Consider the following 18754-nt stretch of genomic DNA (forward strand, 5'->3'; position numbering starts at 1 on the left):
CTCATGTTTTAATGATTTCTTCAAGACCAATAGGATTGGGTTCCTGCTCAAAGGAGGAGACACAGCGTTACTTCTTCACAGTTTTCTTTTTTGGGGGGAGGTGGTGGTGGGGGTGCAGGGATGAGAGAGAAAGCACGTTTCGCTGAGACTTAACATCATGACTGTAGGATTGGGAACTACTGTTGTCAAAAACTTACTGAAGTAGAAAACTAGAAAGATTATAACAACGATAACAGCAGGAATATACTAATGATGACAGAAGTTTTGAAGGCAAGCGTATATGATCTCACTATGGAGAAAGGAAAGGAGGAGTAAGAAAAACTTGTTAGAAAAGCGAAAGAGACGATGGTAGGAAATAAGATGTAGTTGATATTGATGCCGAAGGTCTAATTTTACTGATGATAATGAGGCTATTTCAAAAGACAAGATCACTTATTATCCTACTAGAGTAAAACTTCAGTGATTTCTTGTTTCGTTCCAAGAGAAACGCTGTTTCCAAGAGAACGAGAAAGAAAGAAATGTTGAGAAAAGGAAACGGCAGGCTGAAATGAGACAATCAATATACGTAATACTCATTTTCTAAGACTATTGGTCAAAAGAGAATCAGCTGTTCATTCTATATTTTTAAAAGTACATTTCTCGTCGACAACATTATTTGTTTAATTCCGCTGCTTACACTTACTCAGGAGGATTTTCCTCTTTCGTGTGAATTTTTGCAACGGTAAACAAACTCACATGCACTAAAATCTCAGATTTAATTGAGAATCTTACCCCACCAAAATCCCAAACACTTGATTTTGGACATAATGTCATTAACGACATAGATTTAGAAACACATGCTAAGGACATTCACATTTGGCAGAGGGTCAATTTCTTTAGCAAAGAGTTAAAAATCCATTTATTTTGAGTTTGATGTATGGCGCTGAGGAATACTGATACTGTTATTTGTGTTCATGTATTTGCAATTCATTTCCCTCTTTTTTCATTCTTTTCGCATCTAGGCCTCAAATTCTGCGGAAGCATACTTTGCAAATTAATGGCCTGTAAGGATTGTTCCTACGCACGCTTACATACTTTGATAACTGAGAGCCATTTGCCTAGCAATTTTAATTCTTGTGGAGAGGCTTGCCGCCAGTAGTGTGGGATTTGCGCTGCTTGTTTACAGTAGCTTCAGGATGAATTAATAAGTTTCATCATAATAGTTTACGAACCGCATTCATCAACTAAAAAATTCTGAAGAGACTGTCAGGCTAGATACATGTCCAGGATCAGTTATTTCAAATTATAAATTAGATATTATTGTTATGACCGGTGTTTCATTTCAAATTCTTATACATACTCATTTGGCGGTGGGAAATTATAAAAGGGTAATCCTTCAGAGATCACATTCACTTCACAATTGGGTTTCTTTCTCTTTTTGTATATAGTCGCCACATATTTTCAGTCAAAAGTCTCAGTAGATTACATGTTAGGACAACGCTGAAATGAAGTCTTTGTATCACGTGACTGTATTTTAAGAGCATACTGTTTTGGTTGAGGAATTTGCAACGCTTCTTCCGAGAGTTACAAATGGCATTGCCCTGAAAGAAATAATATATGCAATTACTTTTCAATAAAGTGTATGAAGAGAATCTGTGGAGAAATTGTTAGCTGTGTATTGAGATATCAGAGCGACACGCAATGAAGCAAATGACCCAATTACCGAGGAAATAAGAGGAGAAAAATAAATGTGATATCATTACAGTTTTAGAATATAGGAGAAACTTTGTGGCAGATGAGATGATTCTGATTAAGAAATCTTCCTGCAGAGAAATTCGCAAAGACTGAATGTGGTATTAAGTCACTGAGATGAGGAGCAAGATATTTAGGACTGGTTCTCTCTCTCTCTCTCTCTCTCTCTCTCTCTCTCTCTGTGTGTGTGTGGGTTATCAATTAATACTTCGCCACCATCTGTTTGTGTTCGACAATAAATAGCAGATTCTATCCCTTACCTGTCGTTTGAAACATCTATAAACGCTATCAGAATATAGAGCAAACAAATGTTGCAGAAACAAACAAATTTGTCCAGGAGACATTGGATGCCTCATTAAAAAGTTTATGTGCACGTTTAACCAAGGAAGCTCATTTTCATTCAGATTTATCTGTCTGTATTCGCGTGAGTATTCGTATGTAATTACAGTGATTATGAAAACGGAAGATTCGTGAAATCAATAAATTTCAGGGTTTCTTTAGCAAAGAGTAGTACTTTCACTCCATTGCCATTTTTTTCACAATTGCCAAAGGAATGGGCAACTCGCCCCTTGTGTAACCCAGAACACAGAAATATTAGAAAAACAGTTAATAGTATTGAGGGTTATCCGGCGTGATGGCAGCATGAGAGAAAAAAAAACTGGAGGGCTTCACAATACCATTCAGGAAAGTGGGTTGACTAACGGTAAAAAAACTCTGGCACTTGTTTAATATTCCAAGGCATGGCATCAGGGAGATAAGAAACAAATACTAAATTGAGCAGACAGGAAGAATTTTGGTTCTTAGTGTAGCAGCGTGTTGGTCCTTATGCTCCCACCTTACAACCTAACAAAACTGGAAAAAAAACTATGAATAGCCTTTATATGGAATATCTCTTAATGGGAAATGGAATTTGTAGGAGAATGCTTTCGGAACTAGCCTAGGTGTTCTTTTTTTTGGAGGGATTCACAAGACTCCATTAAAAAGATTCATAAATAATAATCAAATTGGTTAGGAAATCAAAACGCAGAACTTAAATTTGGACTTAAATGAAACATAAATATGATGTTTTGTAATACATACGCTCGACACTAAAAACAATAATTGCTCTTCAGATTGTTAGGCAATGGTAGTGGAAGATGGGTTCATGATGCCCATGTAGCAAAAGTGGACCCACCCTTTACATTCTTTCAGGTTAATAATGGATCATCTTCCCGTCTTAATTTGCCTGGCAACAAACATTGTCACGATATCAGAATCCGGCAATATGCTCGCTGCAGCCTGGCTATTTTATACTTTAAACAAATATAATTCAGAATTGTGTCCAAGTCGCATTTCGATCAGTTAAACAATAAAAGGACATTGGATTCAGAATTTAATAAAACAACAGCATATAAAACATATGCTTTATAACAAGCATGTGTGTTTGGAACATTATAGAAGCACGGATTTCTCATGTTTTTCACCAAGTCACGTCATAATGATTTAAAAAAAGCCTTTAAACATTCTCACTTTATAAATATATTTATGTTACAACAAATTTGTCATAAAGGTCTTATCATGTGTTTAGACTGCAATGTGTGCATGGTACAGAAATGAGCGGTGTACTATGAGGGGTCTGTACAACAGTAATTGCCACTATATATTTAAACATCAAGCTTATGTTTTTTTCTATATACAGGATAGACGTTAAACCACAATGCCTAAAAAAGTGAGGCTGGGCTCCAACGCTGTTCTTAAATAACTTGAATTGTAATCGAAAATATTGGTAATATAAGAAGGAAGAATATATATATATATATATATATATATATATATATATATATATATATATATATATATATATATATATATATATATATATATATATTACATATATGTATATATAAATTCAGTCTATGAAAGGTTTGGTTAGAAAATACTTTCGTGATCACCATCATTATCACCATAACTGTTCGGCAGTATTATCACCTTCACTATATTTTTAACTTTTCAAAGTAGAGTGTGTTTCCTGAATTTCAAGGTCCTTTTTCCCAGTTCCTCTTTCACACCATCTGTCTAATTCAAGCTTTCTCCTGGACTATTATCTCACAATAAAAAAATAGTATTTGGAGAATGTATGTGTGTGTATATATATATGTATATATATATATATATATATATATATATATATATATATATATATATATATATATATATATATATATATATATATATGGATGTATATATATATGTTTACGAACATCTCTTTCTCTCTAATTGATTACTATTTCCACTTTACAAAAATCTACGAGACCTCTCTCTCTCTCTCTCTCTCTCTCTCTCTCTCTCTCTCTCTCTCTCTCTCTCTCTCTGTAGTAGTCGTTTTCTAGGGATGCTTCTATCTCGAAGTTTCCCAACGTGAGGCTCTTTTATCCTTTTCATTGCACTCGACGTTTATGTTAACTCAAGTAAAAGAAAGGATATTTTTTCCTTAATCTCGAATTATTTCCACCCAGTTTCATTTCTCACTATCCTTTTTTTGCATTTGGTGATGCTCTCCCGTACCAGTATTACACTTCGTTTTTTCTATTTCTCTTTTGCGAGACTTCTCTTTTCCAAATGTCTCTTTATTTGCTTGCCTCAGAATAAAAGGTGCCTTTCCTCATCTATTCAGTTGTAATATCTGTACGTATCAATACTTAGCAAATGAATGACTGAATGTGTGAACGCATGGAGCCGCTCTTATTTTAATATATTTGTGGAATAATGTGTATGTAAATTCATTGAAAAGCTTCTTGTAAGTATGTACGTATATACGTACGTGTGTATGTATTATGTGTGTATGTATGTATGCATGTATGTATAACATACTTGCAAACAAGTCAAATATTACAGTTACAAAAGGTTCAAGAATGGCATCACAGTTTTCCTCGAATGTATTTTGCTTAAATAGAAGGAAAGGAAATATATTTAATTTCTATATGTTTAATTTAGTTTTCTTTGCAAATTAGGTTGACAAAAAGGGTGAATTAAGTGGCGATGATTTCATGATAATAGGGCCATCATAAAATCAATCTGATTTAAGGATTCCAAATGTACTTTCGTGTATGACTTATATCTCGCTGTGTATGAATGCGATGTGTTTGGTACTTAACAATTGAAAGCGCAAGGTGTCTCTCTCTCTCTCTCTCTCTCTCTCTCTCTCTCTCTCTCTCTCTCTCTCTCTCTCTCTCTCTCTCTTTATCATTTATATTTATTAATGTATCAGAGTTCTAATTTTTTTCTGGAGACTCTTGGCGATTCAGTACTTCTTTCGTTTCCTTTCTCTTTTGAAAATAAAAATTAAACCACTCGATATGTTTCAATAGAAAACCAACATTTAAAAAAATCTCCATGAATTCAAGTATAACTAAAACTGTTTGGTTTTCTTCACACTTTATCTCTCTTTACATTTCTTTTTCTTTCCATTAACCATTGGAAGAGGGGAAGCGCCATCAAAAGTCTTCCTTTCCTTATTCATTTTCAGTAGCGATTCATCACAACCGATTCTGAAGCAGGAGAAGCATCGCCAAGGTCATCGTGGTTGTGACGATGTCTGAAGTCCAGCAAGCGACACCTTCAGGGGGGAAAAATTTAAAGTTTTAGTAAAGAAAGTTTTCAACAGCGTTCAGCATTTAATAACTATCGTCTTTAAACAAATACTTTTCAGGGTAAGGACAACACAAACAGTGAACTTCGCATTTTTATGAAAATAAGGCCTTCAGAAATATATCACCGTTTTGTTAACACATTTTCCTGTTAGTTTTTATATTAAATTTGTCTTTTTGCTTACAGTTGTCTTTTGTCTGCTGTAATAAACATACTGTCCATCTTTCAACGTGATGTTAGAATATGAAAATGTTAAAATATACAAGGTAATTAACATCCCTCATTCCGAACAATGGAAAACTTCATTTGATAATTTTGTTAAAAATTGAGTCACAGTCCACGCCTCTCTTGTCGACTTGGTTAGTAAAGGCTGACACTGATTGCAAGTGTGCATGAGATTATCATACTAACTCCTTTCCTCTTGTATGAAAGTCAGCTTTTCAGAAAAGAAGAGATGCCACCTACACTACTAATAAATCTTTGACAGTACAGTTTACCATTCAAGCCCTGTCTGATGTAGCCCAGTTCAGTCGAATCATAATGGAAATTTTGTTGTTCGCACAAAGAATTACTATTTAACTACTTGGATTCCTTTATACGTGTACAAGCCTCATGCTACAAATCATACTGGTATTCACAGACCTTTTAACATAAACCCCCATATACGACATTTTCTTCGTATACTATTCAACTATAACTGTTAACCAAAGATTGCGTGCACGAATAGAAGCAACAACAAAATCATGCATTAAGATTTAAATACATTGTTAATTATATTTTGTAGTGTGGTTTATGTCTTTATCAGCTAGTTATAAAAAGTTCAGAAATACAGTGAGCAAGAGGGACAGGAAGTATTGATATTTTGGAGCCTCTCTCAAACCCCCGATGAACGGCAGCCAAATTAGAATCAACTATTGTTTTGCAAAGTCCTCTCATATTTTTCCCATTACATTAAAATCATGTATCAGTTTCATCATGATTAAATGAAACAACAAAACATTATTTACGAGGGAAAATCCTGAAACAAAGAATCGTCATTTCGTGTGAAAAATTTCGAGACTATCAACCTCTCTCTCTCTCTCTCTCTCTCTCTCTCTCTCTCTCTCTCTCTCTCTCTCTCTCTCTCTCTCTCTCTCTCTCTCTCATGAAAAGAATATTAGACTCACACTTAAATAACCTTAGGATTAATATCAAGTGTCGTGCAGGTTAAATGCCCTCAGGTACCGAAGTTGAAGCTCTGGAGGTCAGTAGTTCCTGTTTTGCACTTCGTGTTAAACTTAAATATTTCTGTGTTTACCAAATGGTGAAGTAAGTAAAATATGTTCCAATCAACACTTTCATATTAAATTCAAAATATAATTTTCATTATATATAGGTATATGAAGAATTAAAGGACTGACAAAATACTTTTGATTCTAGAAAATCTTCATAAACTTAATATAAACGCGGTAATGGGCTCAATACTGGAGTGATTTTTAGATAGACATGTTAAATAATAGCGTAGACTGAATAGCTAAGGATAGTAAATGATATATTATGATAACTGCAGCAAACAAAGTAACTACTTTGTATAATTAGGCTGAGGTCATTTGACCTGACTTTTACAAGAACTTGCTCATTTTCACTGTAATATTAGTGAAATATTCTGATCTCTTGACCCTTGAAGACCTACATGAAATTAGCTGTAGATCATGAAGGACACACAGTCATTATATATATAAATAAATAAATATATATATATATATATATATATATATATATATATATATATATATATATATATATATATATATATATATATATATATATACATATATATATATATATATATATATATATATATATATATATATATATATATATATATATATATATATATATATATATATATATATATATATATATATATATATGTGTGTGTGTGTGTGTGTGTGTGTGTGTGTGTGTGTGTGTGTGTGTGTATATATATATATATATATATATATATATATATATATATATATATATATATATATATATATATATATATATATATATATATATATATATATATATATATATAACATAAAAATGGCAAATGCTATATAGGTTTATGCTTTCATTATGAAAATTGTGTTCACCTGAATCAAATTATGTACTGCTAATCTACTGATTATGTTTTTCGGTAAGACTATTGTCCTGAGTGACTGGCAAGTTATCATGTCAGTTGTGATACAAATAGTATTAAAAAACACAGTAGGCGAACCTGTCAACAGAAATGAGGAAGTTGCTGTTGCTCAGCGACAGTACATCAAGTATAACAACACATCAGCGATATGTAGCGTGAGATGTCAAAGATACAAAAAAGGAATATACACGAAAATCAATATCCACTCCTGCAGTGTTTCCAAAGCGTATTTCCTCTTATATTGCTTGCAGTTCCCTCGATGCTATATATTAACTAATAAAGGCAGTGAAAAGAAGAACGTGCATAAGAAGAGATTACGAAGCGTGCATCTCACCTGCATTGAAAAAGGAGAACACGCTGGAGATCCCGAAGTCCACCTCCACGGTGACGAAGCTGGCCTTCTCCAGGGACTGCACATGAGCGTGGCACCCCAGGCGGAGCCTGGAAGAGAATCGCCTCTCTATGGGAAGGATCAGCATACTGGTGGAGGTGTAGGATCCCTTCGGGAAATAGGAATGACCCTCGTCCTTGGACACGCCCATATTCCGCACACGTCCTGGCTCTGCCTAAGGGAGAAGGAATGAATCGTTGGCTGGTATGACTAATGACATCTTGAAAGAGATGAGAGCGTCCACTACCAGAATACCGTAGCTTTCAGCGTTACATTTCCCTATTAATATGTGATACAGATTTCAAATTAAACTGATGCATAAATCTGTGTGTGTATTATCTTCATGTATGTTGAAGCATATACATCTATTTTGCAGACATGCAGTTATGTCTCTATGTACATACTGGAAATACATCTTGCAGGTTATTAACAACTGTGCCTTCAACTATTAGTGTGAAGCTATATAAAACCGCAAAGAAAAAAACCCACAGAGGAAAGCAGAAGATAAGTTGTGATCAACCGGGCCTTGAGTTACTAAGGATATTCTCTCTCAGAGTTTTAGCTCGAAAAATGAGTAGCTCTCTCGTCCTACCATCAAAAAAGCCTTCGCTTCATTTTTATGATTTTCGATCAATCAGGCGTTATTGTTCTGTTATAAGGGCCATTTATATAATTTGATGGATGGAGACCCTTTTTTCCTTTTAGTTCTCTGTAAAAGAAAATTATTGAGATGGCTTTGTCTGTCCGTTCGCACTTTTTCTGTCCGCACTTTTACTGAGGCTAGAAGGCTGCAAATTGGTATGTTGATCATCGACCCTCCAATCATCAAACATACCAAATTGCTGCGCTCTAGCCTCAGTGTTTTTTTTTTTTTTTTTTTTTTATTTAAGGTTAAAGTTAGTCATGATCGTGAGTCTGGCAACGCTATAGGACTGGCCACCACCGGGCCGCGGCTCATACAGGATTACATCGAGACCACCGAAAAATAGATCTGTTTTCGGTGGACTTGATAATACGTTGTACAGAAAACTCGATTGCACCGAAGAAACTTATGCGCATTTTTTGCTTGTTTGTTCTTGAATTTAGAATGATAATGATCCAGCTTAATCAGTAATTTCTCTTAATCTGTGATAGCTAATATTGCTTTAGGTATGTACCGTTACAATTGGTGATCTTCAAAATTATTTCAATCCTGACCATTTAGTGTCATATATGAAATTAAAAACAAACATTTTTTCCTTCTCTAGTTTTGATGAAATTATGGTAGCTGGAGGTCTGTGTTCTTTTGATTCTTTGTCTGAGCCCTCTGTGGATTAGGTCTGAGGGGCCTCAGTTTGGAGGATGGCGAATTTCCCCCAATCAAGATTAGCAAGTTACCCCTCCAGAACTCTTTAATTATCTTTGGATGGATAAAATGGCCTAAAGTTAAAACGGACAATTAGCGCTAAGTGAAGCAAAGGAAAACCAGATGTAATTAACAAATAAACTAAAAATTATGTATATATATATATATATATATATATATATATATATATATATATATATATATATATATATATATATATATATATATATATGTATGTATATATATATATATATATATATATATATATATATATATATATATATATATATATATATATATATATATATATATATATATATATATATATATATATATAAATATAAAGGTGTTTTTGTGAGAATACGCCCAACAGTTTCGTCCTCCAATGGACCTCTTCTTGGAGCGTTTATTAAGGAAAGAGAACAAGTGTACAATGGATGTAGCCAAGGAAGGCCTAAAATCTTAAACCTATGAAGTATCGTTACCAGAAACTAGCAGTTTAAAAAAAAACATATAACAGTAAAACAATACAATACAATAAGAACAGTAGTTAAACAAAATAAATTACCAAAATATCAAATGAGGCAATACGTAAGTATATTATATGATAGATAATGGATAACAATATCCAATTTGTACTGTCGTCTCTTAGCATGTAAAATAAAATGATCTAATTTATATAAACCAGGCGATAAATTAAAATTTTTACCTTTGCTATGAACAATGCAAGCTGCCTCTGTCAAATTTCTTTCAATAAAACCTGTGCTCTGAAATAAAATCTTCGACCCGAGCCAGTCATTTGGTAAATTACACATGCTATTGTGAACACAATAAATATTACTTGTATTATTTGTTCTTATTTCATATTTATGATTTAAAATGCGTTTTTCGAGTGCCTTCCGAAATTGTCCTATGTAAAAACTACTGCACTTACATGGCATCTTATAAATGACTCCTTCATTGCTTTCTGGACTATTATAAATTAGACTTTTACCAATGGTGCTAGGATATGAAAAGTTGCACTAAAACCAGGTAACTTTAGGGGGTAGACTAGAGATTCTAATGTGGGATGGTATGGGAAAGATATAAAATTCAGTTTTCTGTTTTTCTCTTCACACGAGTAAAATGCTTTTCTAGCTAACGTTAGACTGTAGTCAATATCTTCTAATTCAAAGTTATTTTTAATATCAACTTGGTATATAAATTCTAATTCCTCATTGATAAATTTTGGAGTGCAAATATTAAGTGCTCTAAGAAAGATTGATCTTAATGCTGAGTTTTACGTGTATTTTGTGGGAGGAGTAATTATTAATGATAAGATTGTTATCTGTAGTTTTTTTATGTATTTTAAAATTATAGCTAGAACTTACAACTGACCTAACAACTGTAACATCCAAAAATGAAATAATACCAATGTCTTCTTTGTCAACCGTAAAAGTTGTGGAGCGAAATAAATTATTGAGATCTCTTAAGATTTTCTGAATGTCAATATAAGTTTTCAGTACAGCAAATACATCGTCAACATATCTCACCAAGAAATTAATATCTGCCATAACTTTTGTCAATATGTACTTAGTGTTATGCTGTTTCAAACAGACGTATTGCCTCATTTGATATTTTGGTAATTTTCATTTGTTCAACAACTTTACTATTCTTATTTTATTGTATTGTTTTACTGTTGTATGTTTTTTGTTCGAACTGCTAGCTTCTGGTGACGGTACTTCATATGTTTAAGATTTTAGGCCTTTTTGCCTACATACATTGTAAACTTTTTCTCTTTCCTTAATAAGCGCTCCAAGAAGAGGTCCATTGGAGGACGAAACTGTTGGGCATATTCTCACAAAAGCACCTTTGGTTTTCCTATGTGGAATACAACTAAATAACACATCTTGGAGTCTAAGAAGATTACCAGTGCTATATATAAAGCAAATGAGAAATAGATACCACTTTAAAGAAGCAGATCAGACTCTCTTCACATTGCGAGCCCATCAACATTATAGCTTAACCAAACCACTGAGGAGCTGATCAACAGCTCTCCTAGGGCTGTCCCGAAGGATTAGATTTATTTTACGTGGCTAAGAACCAATTGGTTACCTAGCAACGGGACCTACAGCTTATTGGGGAACTGGTGCTCACAGCAGAGCTTGGGTGTCACTGTACGGTTTGGTCATGTGGAAAGAATGGAGGTGAGAGATTGACCACTCAATTGGCTGTTAAATTTTACCTTGGTCCGGTCTTTCCATTCCAATTAAAAACAAATCCTAAGAGCGGCCCTATGAGGGGCTGGAAATTGGGTTTAATGGTTTAATTAAACTATCTATAATAATAAAATCCAAAAGGATCTGGCCTTGCTCGTCCTCCCCCGGGCGACAGTAGGGAAGACATGACACAACCACCCATCCCTGCAAACTAGTTTGTCCGCCCTGGGTGGGGGCGGGGTAGGTAGGGGAATGGGAGGGTATGGGAGGCATCTACCCCCTGAAAACCTGTTTGTCCGGGGAAGGGGTAGGTAGGGGATTGGGAGGGTAGGAGAGACAGCAGCCCTGGGTCCCAGCGCGCATAGCGCATGGCAACAAGCTCGTGTTGTAATGATAATGATAACAATAATCTGTAATAGGGCGATTTGATAATCTGTTACTTCAACTGGATGAAGTTTCTGACGCCCGGCGAAGGAAGTGATAGGCTCTAACAAAAGGAACTCAATCACCAAAGAAGGCAAACCAAGATAGTTCCCTTTGGACAAACAAGCTAGTGCAGAACACTCTCACGACGATGTAATAGCCTTCGTTAGCAAAAACTGTAACTTTCGTGTAAATATAACGAAGAAATAAAAGTTTCCAGATGCTGGTGTGACCTAGAAACCCATATTCTTGCGAAAAATTTGACCAAAAAGTGTTGAATAAAAGTATTATGCAGCATTAATTACATCAAATTTTCACAAGACCTTAAAATGTTTACCGTCACCTCAGTTTTCATTTACCTGCTTAGTCCCAAAGTAGCGTTGGAGATACTTTTCATTTTTTAAAGAAAAGTGGATGCCATGAAGACAGAATCGTTAGGAGAATTCCCTGTTACCAATATTTTCTAATGTTTTTGCCATTAAAAGATAAGGGATTTTTCCACCTGTGTCATTTCCTACGAATATGTGAAACGTACTTGTTTGTAGCCGAGATTTGGGCGTCTGCAGTTAAATCTATATATTTGTTTCACTTCATGTCTATAGGGAGTAGGAAAAAGAAAGAAAGCATTGCAGATATACACTAGTCACAGAACGATCGACAATACCTATGATCATCTAGTAAACGATGCGTTGTTTGCCTTTAGATTTTTTTCTTTTGCTTCAAAACATTACTTTATTGTGTACTGTTCTTACAGATATGATTGTCTCTTGGTGTCTGCATGTCAGATTGTCATTCCTTTGTGCCCGAATATCACTTCAACCGCTCCCAAAGTCCATGGTAAGTCTGGGAACGGCCATGGAAACCATATGACAGTGGCGTCTAACAACCACCCTCACTGGTCAGACTGAGTAAACAATTTCTATTTATATATGGCACATACAGTAGTTTCACGAGCGGTTGGGCAGTTTCCACGAAAAGTGCTTAATTGACGACTGCCTACTTGTTTCTTTGGTAAAAGGGCAAATCTGAAGAACCTGACTGGCAAATGAGATAACAAACCGAATTTCTTGTTACAGAAAGTTGAAATTGATGTAAACTGGTTTTAGTTTTCTGTAAAAGAAAACTATTGAGATGGCTACTTGTCTGTCCGTCCACACTTTTCCTGTCCGCGCTTTTTCTTTCCGCCCTCAGATCTTAAAAACGCTAGAGGGCTGCAAATTATGTTGATCATCCACCCTCCAGTCATCAAGCATACAAAATTGCAGCCCTCTAGCCTCGGTAGTTTTATTTCATTTAAGGTTAAAATTAGCCATGGTCGTGCGTCTGGCACCACTATAGGTGCCAACAACACAGCCTACCACCGAGCCGTGGCTGAAAGTTTCATGGGCCGTGGCTGAGAATTTCATGGGCCACGGGTGAGAGTTTTATATAGCATTATATGCTATACAAAAAAATCGATTGCGCCGAAGAAACTTCGGAGCATTTTTTACTTATTATTCATCTCTCTTCACTGATGTGAAAAAATACATGTGAGCACAGTTTTCTAAACTAAAAAACACCAATATCTAAGACATTCATAATCAGTAACTACTACACAATATTATTTCAATATTCAATTAATACTGAAATCATTCTGAGAACCTGGCAGACACCATGCTTCGCCCAAAGTCATAGCCTAGCTTCTGCAAAAAATCCTTACTTTATTCTCTATTTTTGTTTTATCGTGATTTTTATTTATTTATTTATTTATTTATTTATTTATTTATTTATTTATTTATTTATTTATTTATTTATTTATTTATTTATTTATTTATTCCTTCTTTTGTCTGTTTCACTGTCCTGTCAAACAGCCACGCATATTGTTGCTGAAAAGTGCTAAAGCTTTCCTGACCTCATGGTAAGATACAGCAAACTCTCAAGAATTTCCCGTTCTATTTTTTCTTTTCAAATTTTCACGTGTCCTTGTAATATCTCACTGAGACTGTTTATCAGCATTACGGATTCGTAAGTAACCAGAAATAGTTCTTGTAGAGCATATCGCAATTTATGTAGGTGAGCTACTTATGCAATAAACTGATGCATTTCTTCAATAAACAGTATGTTAACGATTAGGGAAACATGCACTACTGTTCTAGTCTCTTCGTTAAACTATGGATGGAGTTGACTATATACAATATGAAAGAACAGCCGTGCTCGCATTTCCAGAGAAACTATACTCTTCCCACGGAAGATCTTCGATACGAAATTCATCACGTATAATAATAATTATTACAGATTTCGTTACAATTATATCAGGAATATAGCCTCTTGTGTAACAGTTACAAATAAGTTATACTATAGAACGGAGGACCTAAATCGATAGGTACTCCGGTCTATGGCATAACTTATTTGTAACTGTTGCAGAAGAGGCTATGTTCCTATAACAAAATTGTATCGACATCTATTAATCCCATCGAATGACTAACACTAAGCATCAATAACTCTTCGTCAGAAGGCATCCTCTCTATCTGCTTTCGATTTAATCACTTGCAAATGAATTTAGTCATTGTTTCCTTCGTGTGTTTTTGTTCCTCTGTGTATTTCAAGTCATTGCTGCCGCGTTTGAGCTGAAAACATTAGTTTATTAAATTTCTAATTTGATTGTGAACTTATTCATAACTCCTCATTCTCCTGCAATTTAGAGCACTAAAACGCTTCAATTGATGGTGTTCACGTAAAAAAAAAAAAAAAACTGGCCCCAATTTACGATCATTGCAAGCGCCTGAATCTCTCCTTACACGTTTAGTTGTTTAAATTAAAACACTGGCATGCGTAAAGGTTTACAGGTCTTGATGACTTAGTAAAATAGATTAACAGCCAAATATACAGCTCGATTTCCCCAAGGAAAAATAAACAGTAGAGATTACAACAATTAATAATAATATCATGCTTAGAAAAGGCAGGTTCTTTATCAACAAACAATAACAGTATAGTGTCAGATTATTTCTGCTATATAAATTAATGATGTTTACATACCAGAATCACTTGCAGATATAAAGTATAAAAATAAAAATGACGAAAACAAAGAGTGACTCACAGGAATGTGATCGCCGTTGACAGAGAAGGAAATCGCCGAGGCTGGCCAGGAGTGCCGCGCCGTGCACGTCGCCTTCAGAACATCTTCCACTCGGTACAGACTTCTCATAACTCGGATTTCAGGCCTATCCGGGAGTCCTTTGTGAAAATGGAGCAATTCGGACAATTTATATGATTACACACACACACAAACACACACATACACACACACACACACACACACACACACACACACACACACATATATATATATATATATATATATATATATATATATATATATATATATATATATATATATATATATATATATATATATATATATATATACTTAGTGTAGGTAGTTTGATTGTTTAAGGTAAGGACAAGCTTCTTGACACAGTGACTCAGCTATTGCTAAGAGATTAAGTGAGATGGCTCTGGATAGAATTTAAAATTGTTTATATTTGTTATCTTGTTTACACTTTTTGGCATGTTCCCATACATTAGAAAATTCCAGATTAGTCAACCTGACCCCTGTTCTGTAATGGATAAATGTTTATAATAAAGGGGATAAATAATTCATCACGTCTCCTTCATATATATATTGTTATATATATATATATATATATATATATATATATATATATATATATATATATATATATATATATATATATATATATATATATATATATATATATATATATATATATATATATATATATATATATATATATATATATATATATATATATATATATATATATATATATATATATATATATATATATATATATATATATATATATATATATATATATATATATATAATACTATAGTTCATATATATATATACATATTATTTATCCGTGTGTATGGTAGTACAATGTGATAACAACTGAAAAGAAAGTTGCTGTACAAAAATACATTGATGGTCCTAAAACCATGCGAGACTGTGTGTAAGCATACATGGGCTACCTGCCTACTGAAATGTGTTATTTACGAGAGAGAGCAAAAGGAGGGGTTGCATTTTTTTCAAAGCGTATTTGTGCAGCATATTTTTGTCAGAGATATTGTGGAAAAAAAAAGTAGATAATTATCTTTTGCATAAAATTTAAAGTTTAAAGTTTGATGGTTGCTGCTTATAAGCATACTGAGTTTTTACAGTTATGTGGTATTGAGAAGGTTAGGTGAGGAAGGGTACGGTGTTGCCCTTGCACACCCCTAGAATTTCTAACTCGCCATCATCCGGGTGTTGCCATTATCAGACGGGGCCTTGGCTCTGTTAATCAGGATAATTGAAGGATTACTACTCCAAGGAACAATATCTGGCTGAATAACCTTGAAGGTTAGACTATCATCTGCAATAAGATTAACCCTTTCACTGTGCTGGACTGACGTCCTCAGTCATCAAAAGGTCACATCCATGATGTGGGACTAATCTCCTCAGCCATCTTTCTTTTGGTTCTATTTAGGCAGCTCGTAATAGATAACACATTTCCCTCGTCATTTTTAGGAGCTTTATTCTATATTCTAGCAACATATGGCAACTTCTAATTTCCCATTTAAAAGATAATCTGAGAACAAGGGCTAGACCTTCAGTAACCATCAAAATGCCACAGAGGGAGGAATTTTATCTCTGTGATGAAGTAATACAGAGGCTTTTATTTGGGAATGACAGCGTAAGTAGTAGACCTGAATCATCAAATAGTTCTGATAGTGACAACAGTGGTGAATGAGGTGATGTTTGTTATATCGTAGTTATAGACAAACCTACCTTTGACCATTTTTTTTTATTTCAGATTTTAAAAGATATGATCATGGATCAGAGGAAATGACAGAGGAAGTAAGTTTTTCAAGCACCAGAGTTTTTTGAGCAAACAAAGAAAACGTGATAACATTTGCGAAGATTCAGTTCGTGAAAAATCAGCGGTCTGAAACTTTTATTGGTGATAATAAATTCATATTTTTTACTGAGTGCCAAGTCTATATTTGATTTTTTCCTTTTGTTTTCCCACACGAAATTATTCGCCAAGAGCAAGCGTTCAAAGTTTGTAATAAAGATTTTCATACTGGATAAGGAGAATGGCATTACTTTACTCCATGCTTTGAGAGGTATCACCCTGAAATGAATCACCAGTTAAAACTACACAATTTGATATTTGGATAGTTACCTACATATCATTTGCATATTTCTTTACTCAACTACAATAAAACATCATAATAATATATACAGTGTAATATTATAACAGTAATGAAAAAAAATTAAGTACAAATATAAAAGAAAGAAAATTAGTCAGTTGCACGATTAGCAGGACAGTGCTCTTGTCACTCGTGGCAACAACAGGATCTCAGCGAAAGGGTTAATTGTTCCCAAGAGAGATTTGAACCCACCAACGCTCTCGGCTCATGTTACCTTAGATTTAGTTTCTTTATACAACAGAGGGTAGATAATTTGATAATTTGGTGCCAGATCTAGTGGGACTTAGATGAAGAAGATACTGGGTCGCTGAAGGACATTACGAGCGAAAAGATATACCAGGCATATTTTTTCCACTTAAATTTGAAACCAGTTGTAGACTGCAGAATTACAAATGCTCACGGTAATGGAATTAAAATCCTCCGACAAATTAATTTTCCTTTGCAATTGGGATAAGTCTCATTTAAGGAAATGGTTCTGGTTGTAAGAGAAGTACATTTAGAATCCTCCCATTTATTAATTGGTTATCTAAGTATGACCAGAAAAAGGATTACTATGGAAGGATTAATAGACATCTACTATACCTATGAGTAGAATGGTTAGAAGAAAACAGACTCACCAGAACCCTTTGCAACAAAGCATTCTTAAGAAGGGAAGTACAGAGGGAAGGCATCAGATATTCAGCACGAATTCTCAACAAATTATTGAAATGTGGAGTCTAACCAAGAAACTTACTTAATATAAAGGCAGGATTAAAACTTTAACCTGGAGAAAGCACATAGATAGAATGTATAGTAAATCCAATTTTCGAAGTGAAGGAAATTCTTACACTTACGGAAATGTCACAAGTGCATGTAGTACATTACTCCTCAAGTTTTTATGAAGTTTGTCAGAACAAGATAGCTTTAGAAATAACAAACAATCAAGGAGGAAAGATTATGATAAAACAGGTAGCAGAAATAGGCCTAGCTGAAGTCACTCCATTCCTATTCAAATTGTAGAGAAGGAAACTATGGCATTGATTAATAATGCGAATGAAAACTCAGCTCATGAAATAGAGGAGAGAAGAGTTAAAATTTTGAGTCACTCATGGATTTACTGCGTGAGAATAAGGATATAGTTGCCACAGATGGAGACAATCTCGGAAATACAGATTAGATAATTCATAGAAGAGATATTTCAAAATATACCAAAACAATCTACATACCTGCACATTCCCAGAAGGAGATTATTGAAAGAAAAGTTAAGAAGTAGAAAATGCGCCGATGTTTTTTTCAGCGCAATCAAGTTTTCTGTAAAGCGTACAATTAAGGCCTCCGAACATAGATCTATCTTTCGGTGGTCTCGGTATAATGCTGTATGAGCAGCGGCCCATGAAACGTTAACCACGGCCCGGTGGTGGCATGTCCTGTATCGTTGCCAAATGCATGGTTATGGGTAGCGGCCCATGAAACGTTAACCACGGCCCGGTGGTGGCATGTCCTGTGTCCTTGCCAAATGCACGGTTATGGCTAACTTTAACCTTAAATAAAATAAAAACTACTGAGAGGAGGCTAGAGGGCTGCAATTTGGTATGTTTGATGATTGGAGGCTGGATTATCAACATCCCAATTTG

The 18754-nt window shown here is 34.4% G+C and overlaps 1 protein-coding gene across 1 annotated transcript in view; it reads right to left on the minus strand.

The window, feature by feature from the left end:
- Positions 1-3972: 3972 nt before the first annotated feature.
- LOC136828452 (uncharacterized) overlaps positions 3973-18754 on the minus strand; it is a 118886-nt gene continuing 104104 nt past the window's right edge. The window contains exons 5-7 of the mRNA XM_067086527.1: positions 14959-15095; positions 7860-8091; positions 3973-5326 (exon numbers count right to left, since the gene is read on the minus strand). Coding sequence (XP_066942628.1) covers positions 5247-5326; positions 7860-8091; positions 14959-15095 — 449 coding nt within the window. The 3' untranslated portion in view covers positions 3973-5246. The remainder of the gene's footprint in view (positions 5327-7859; positions 8092-14958; positions 15096-18754) is intronic.

Source organism: Macrobrachium rosenbergii, chromosome 42 (genome assembly GCF_040412425.1).
Source record: "Macrobrachium rosenbergii isolate ZJJX-2024 chromosome 42, ASM4041242v1, whole genome shotgun sequence".
NCBI classification, from domain to species: Eukaryota; Metazoa; Arthropoda; class Malacostraca; order Decapoda; family Palaemonidae; genus Macrobrachium; species Macrobrachium rosenbergii.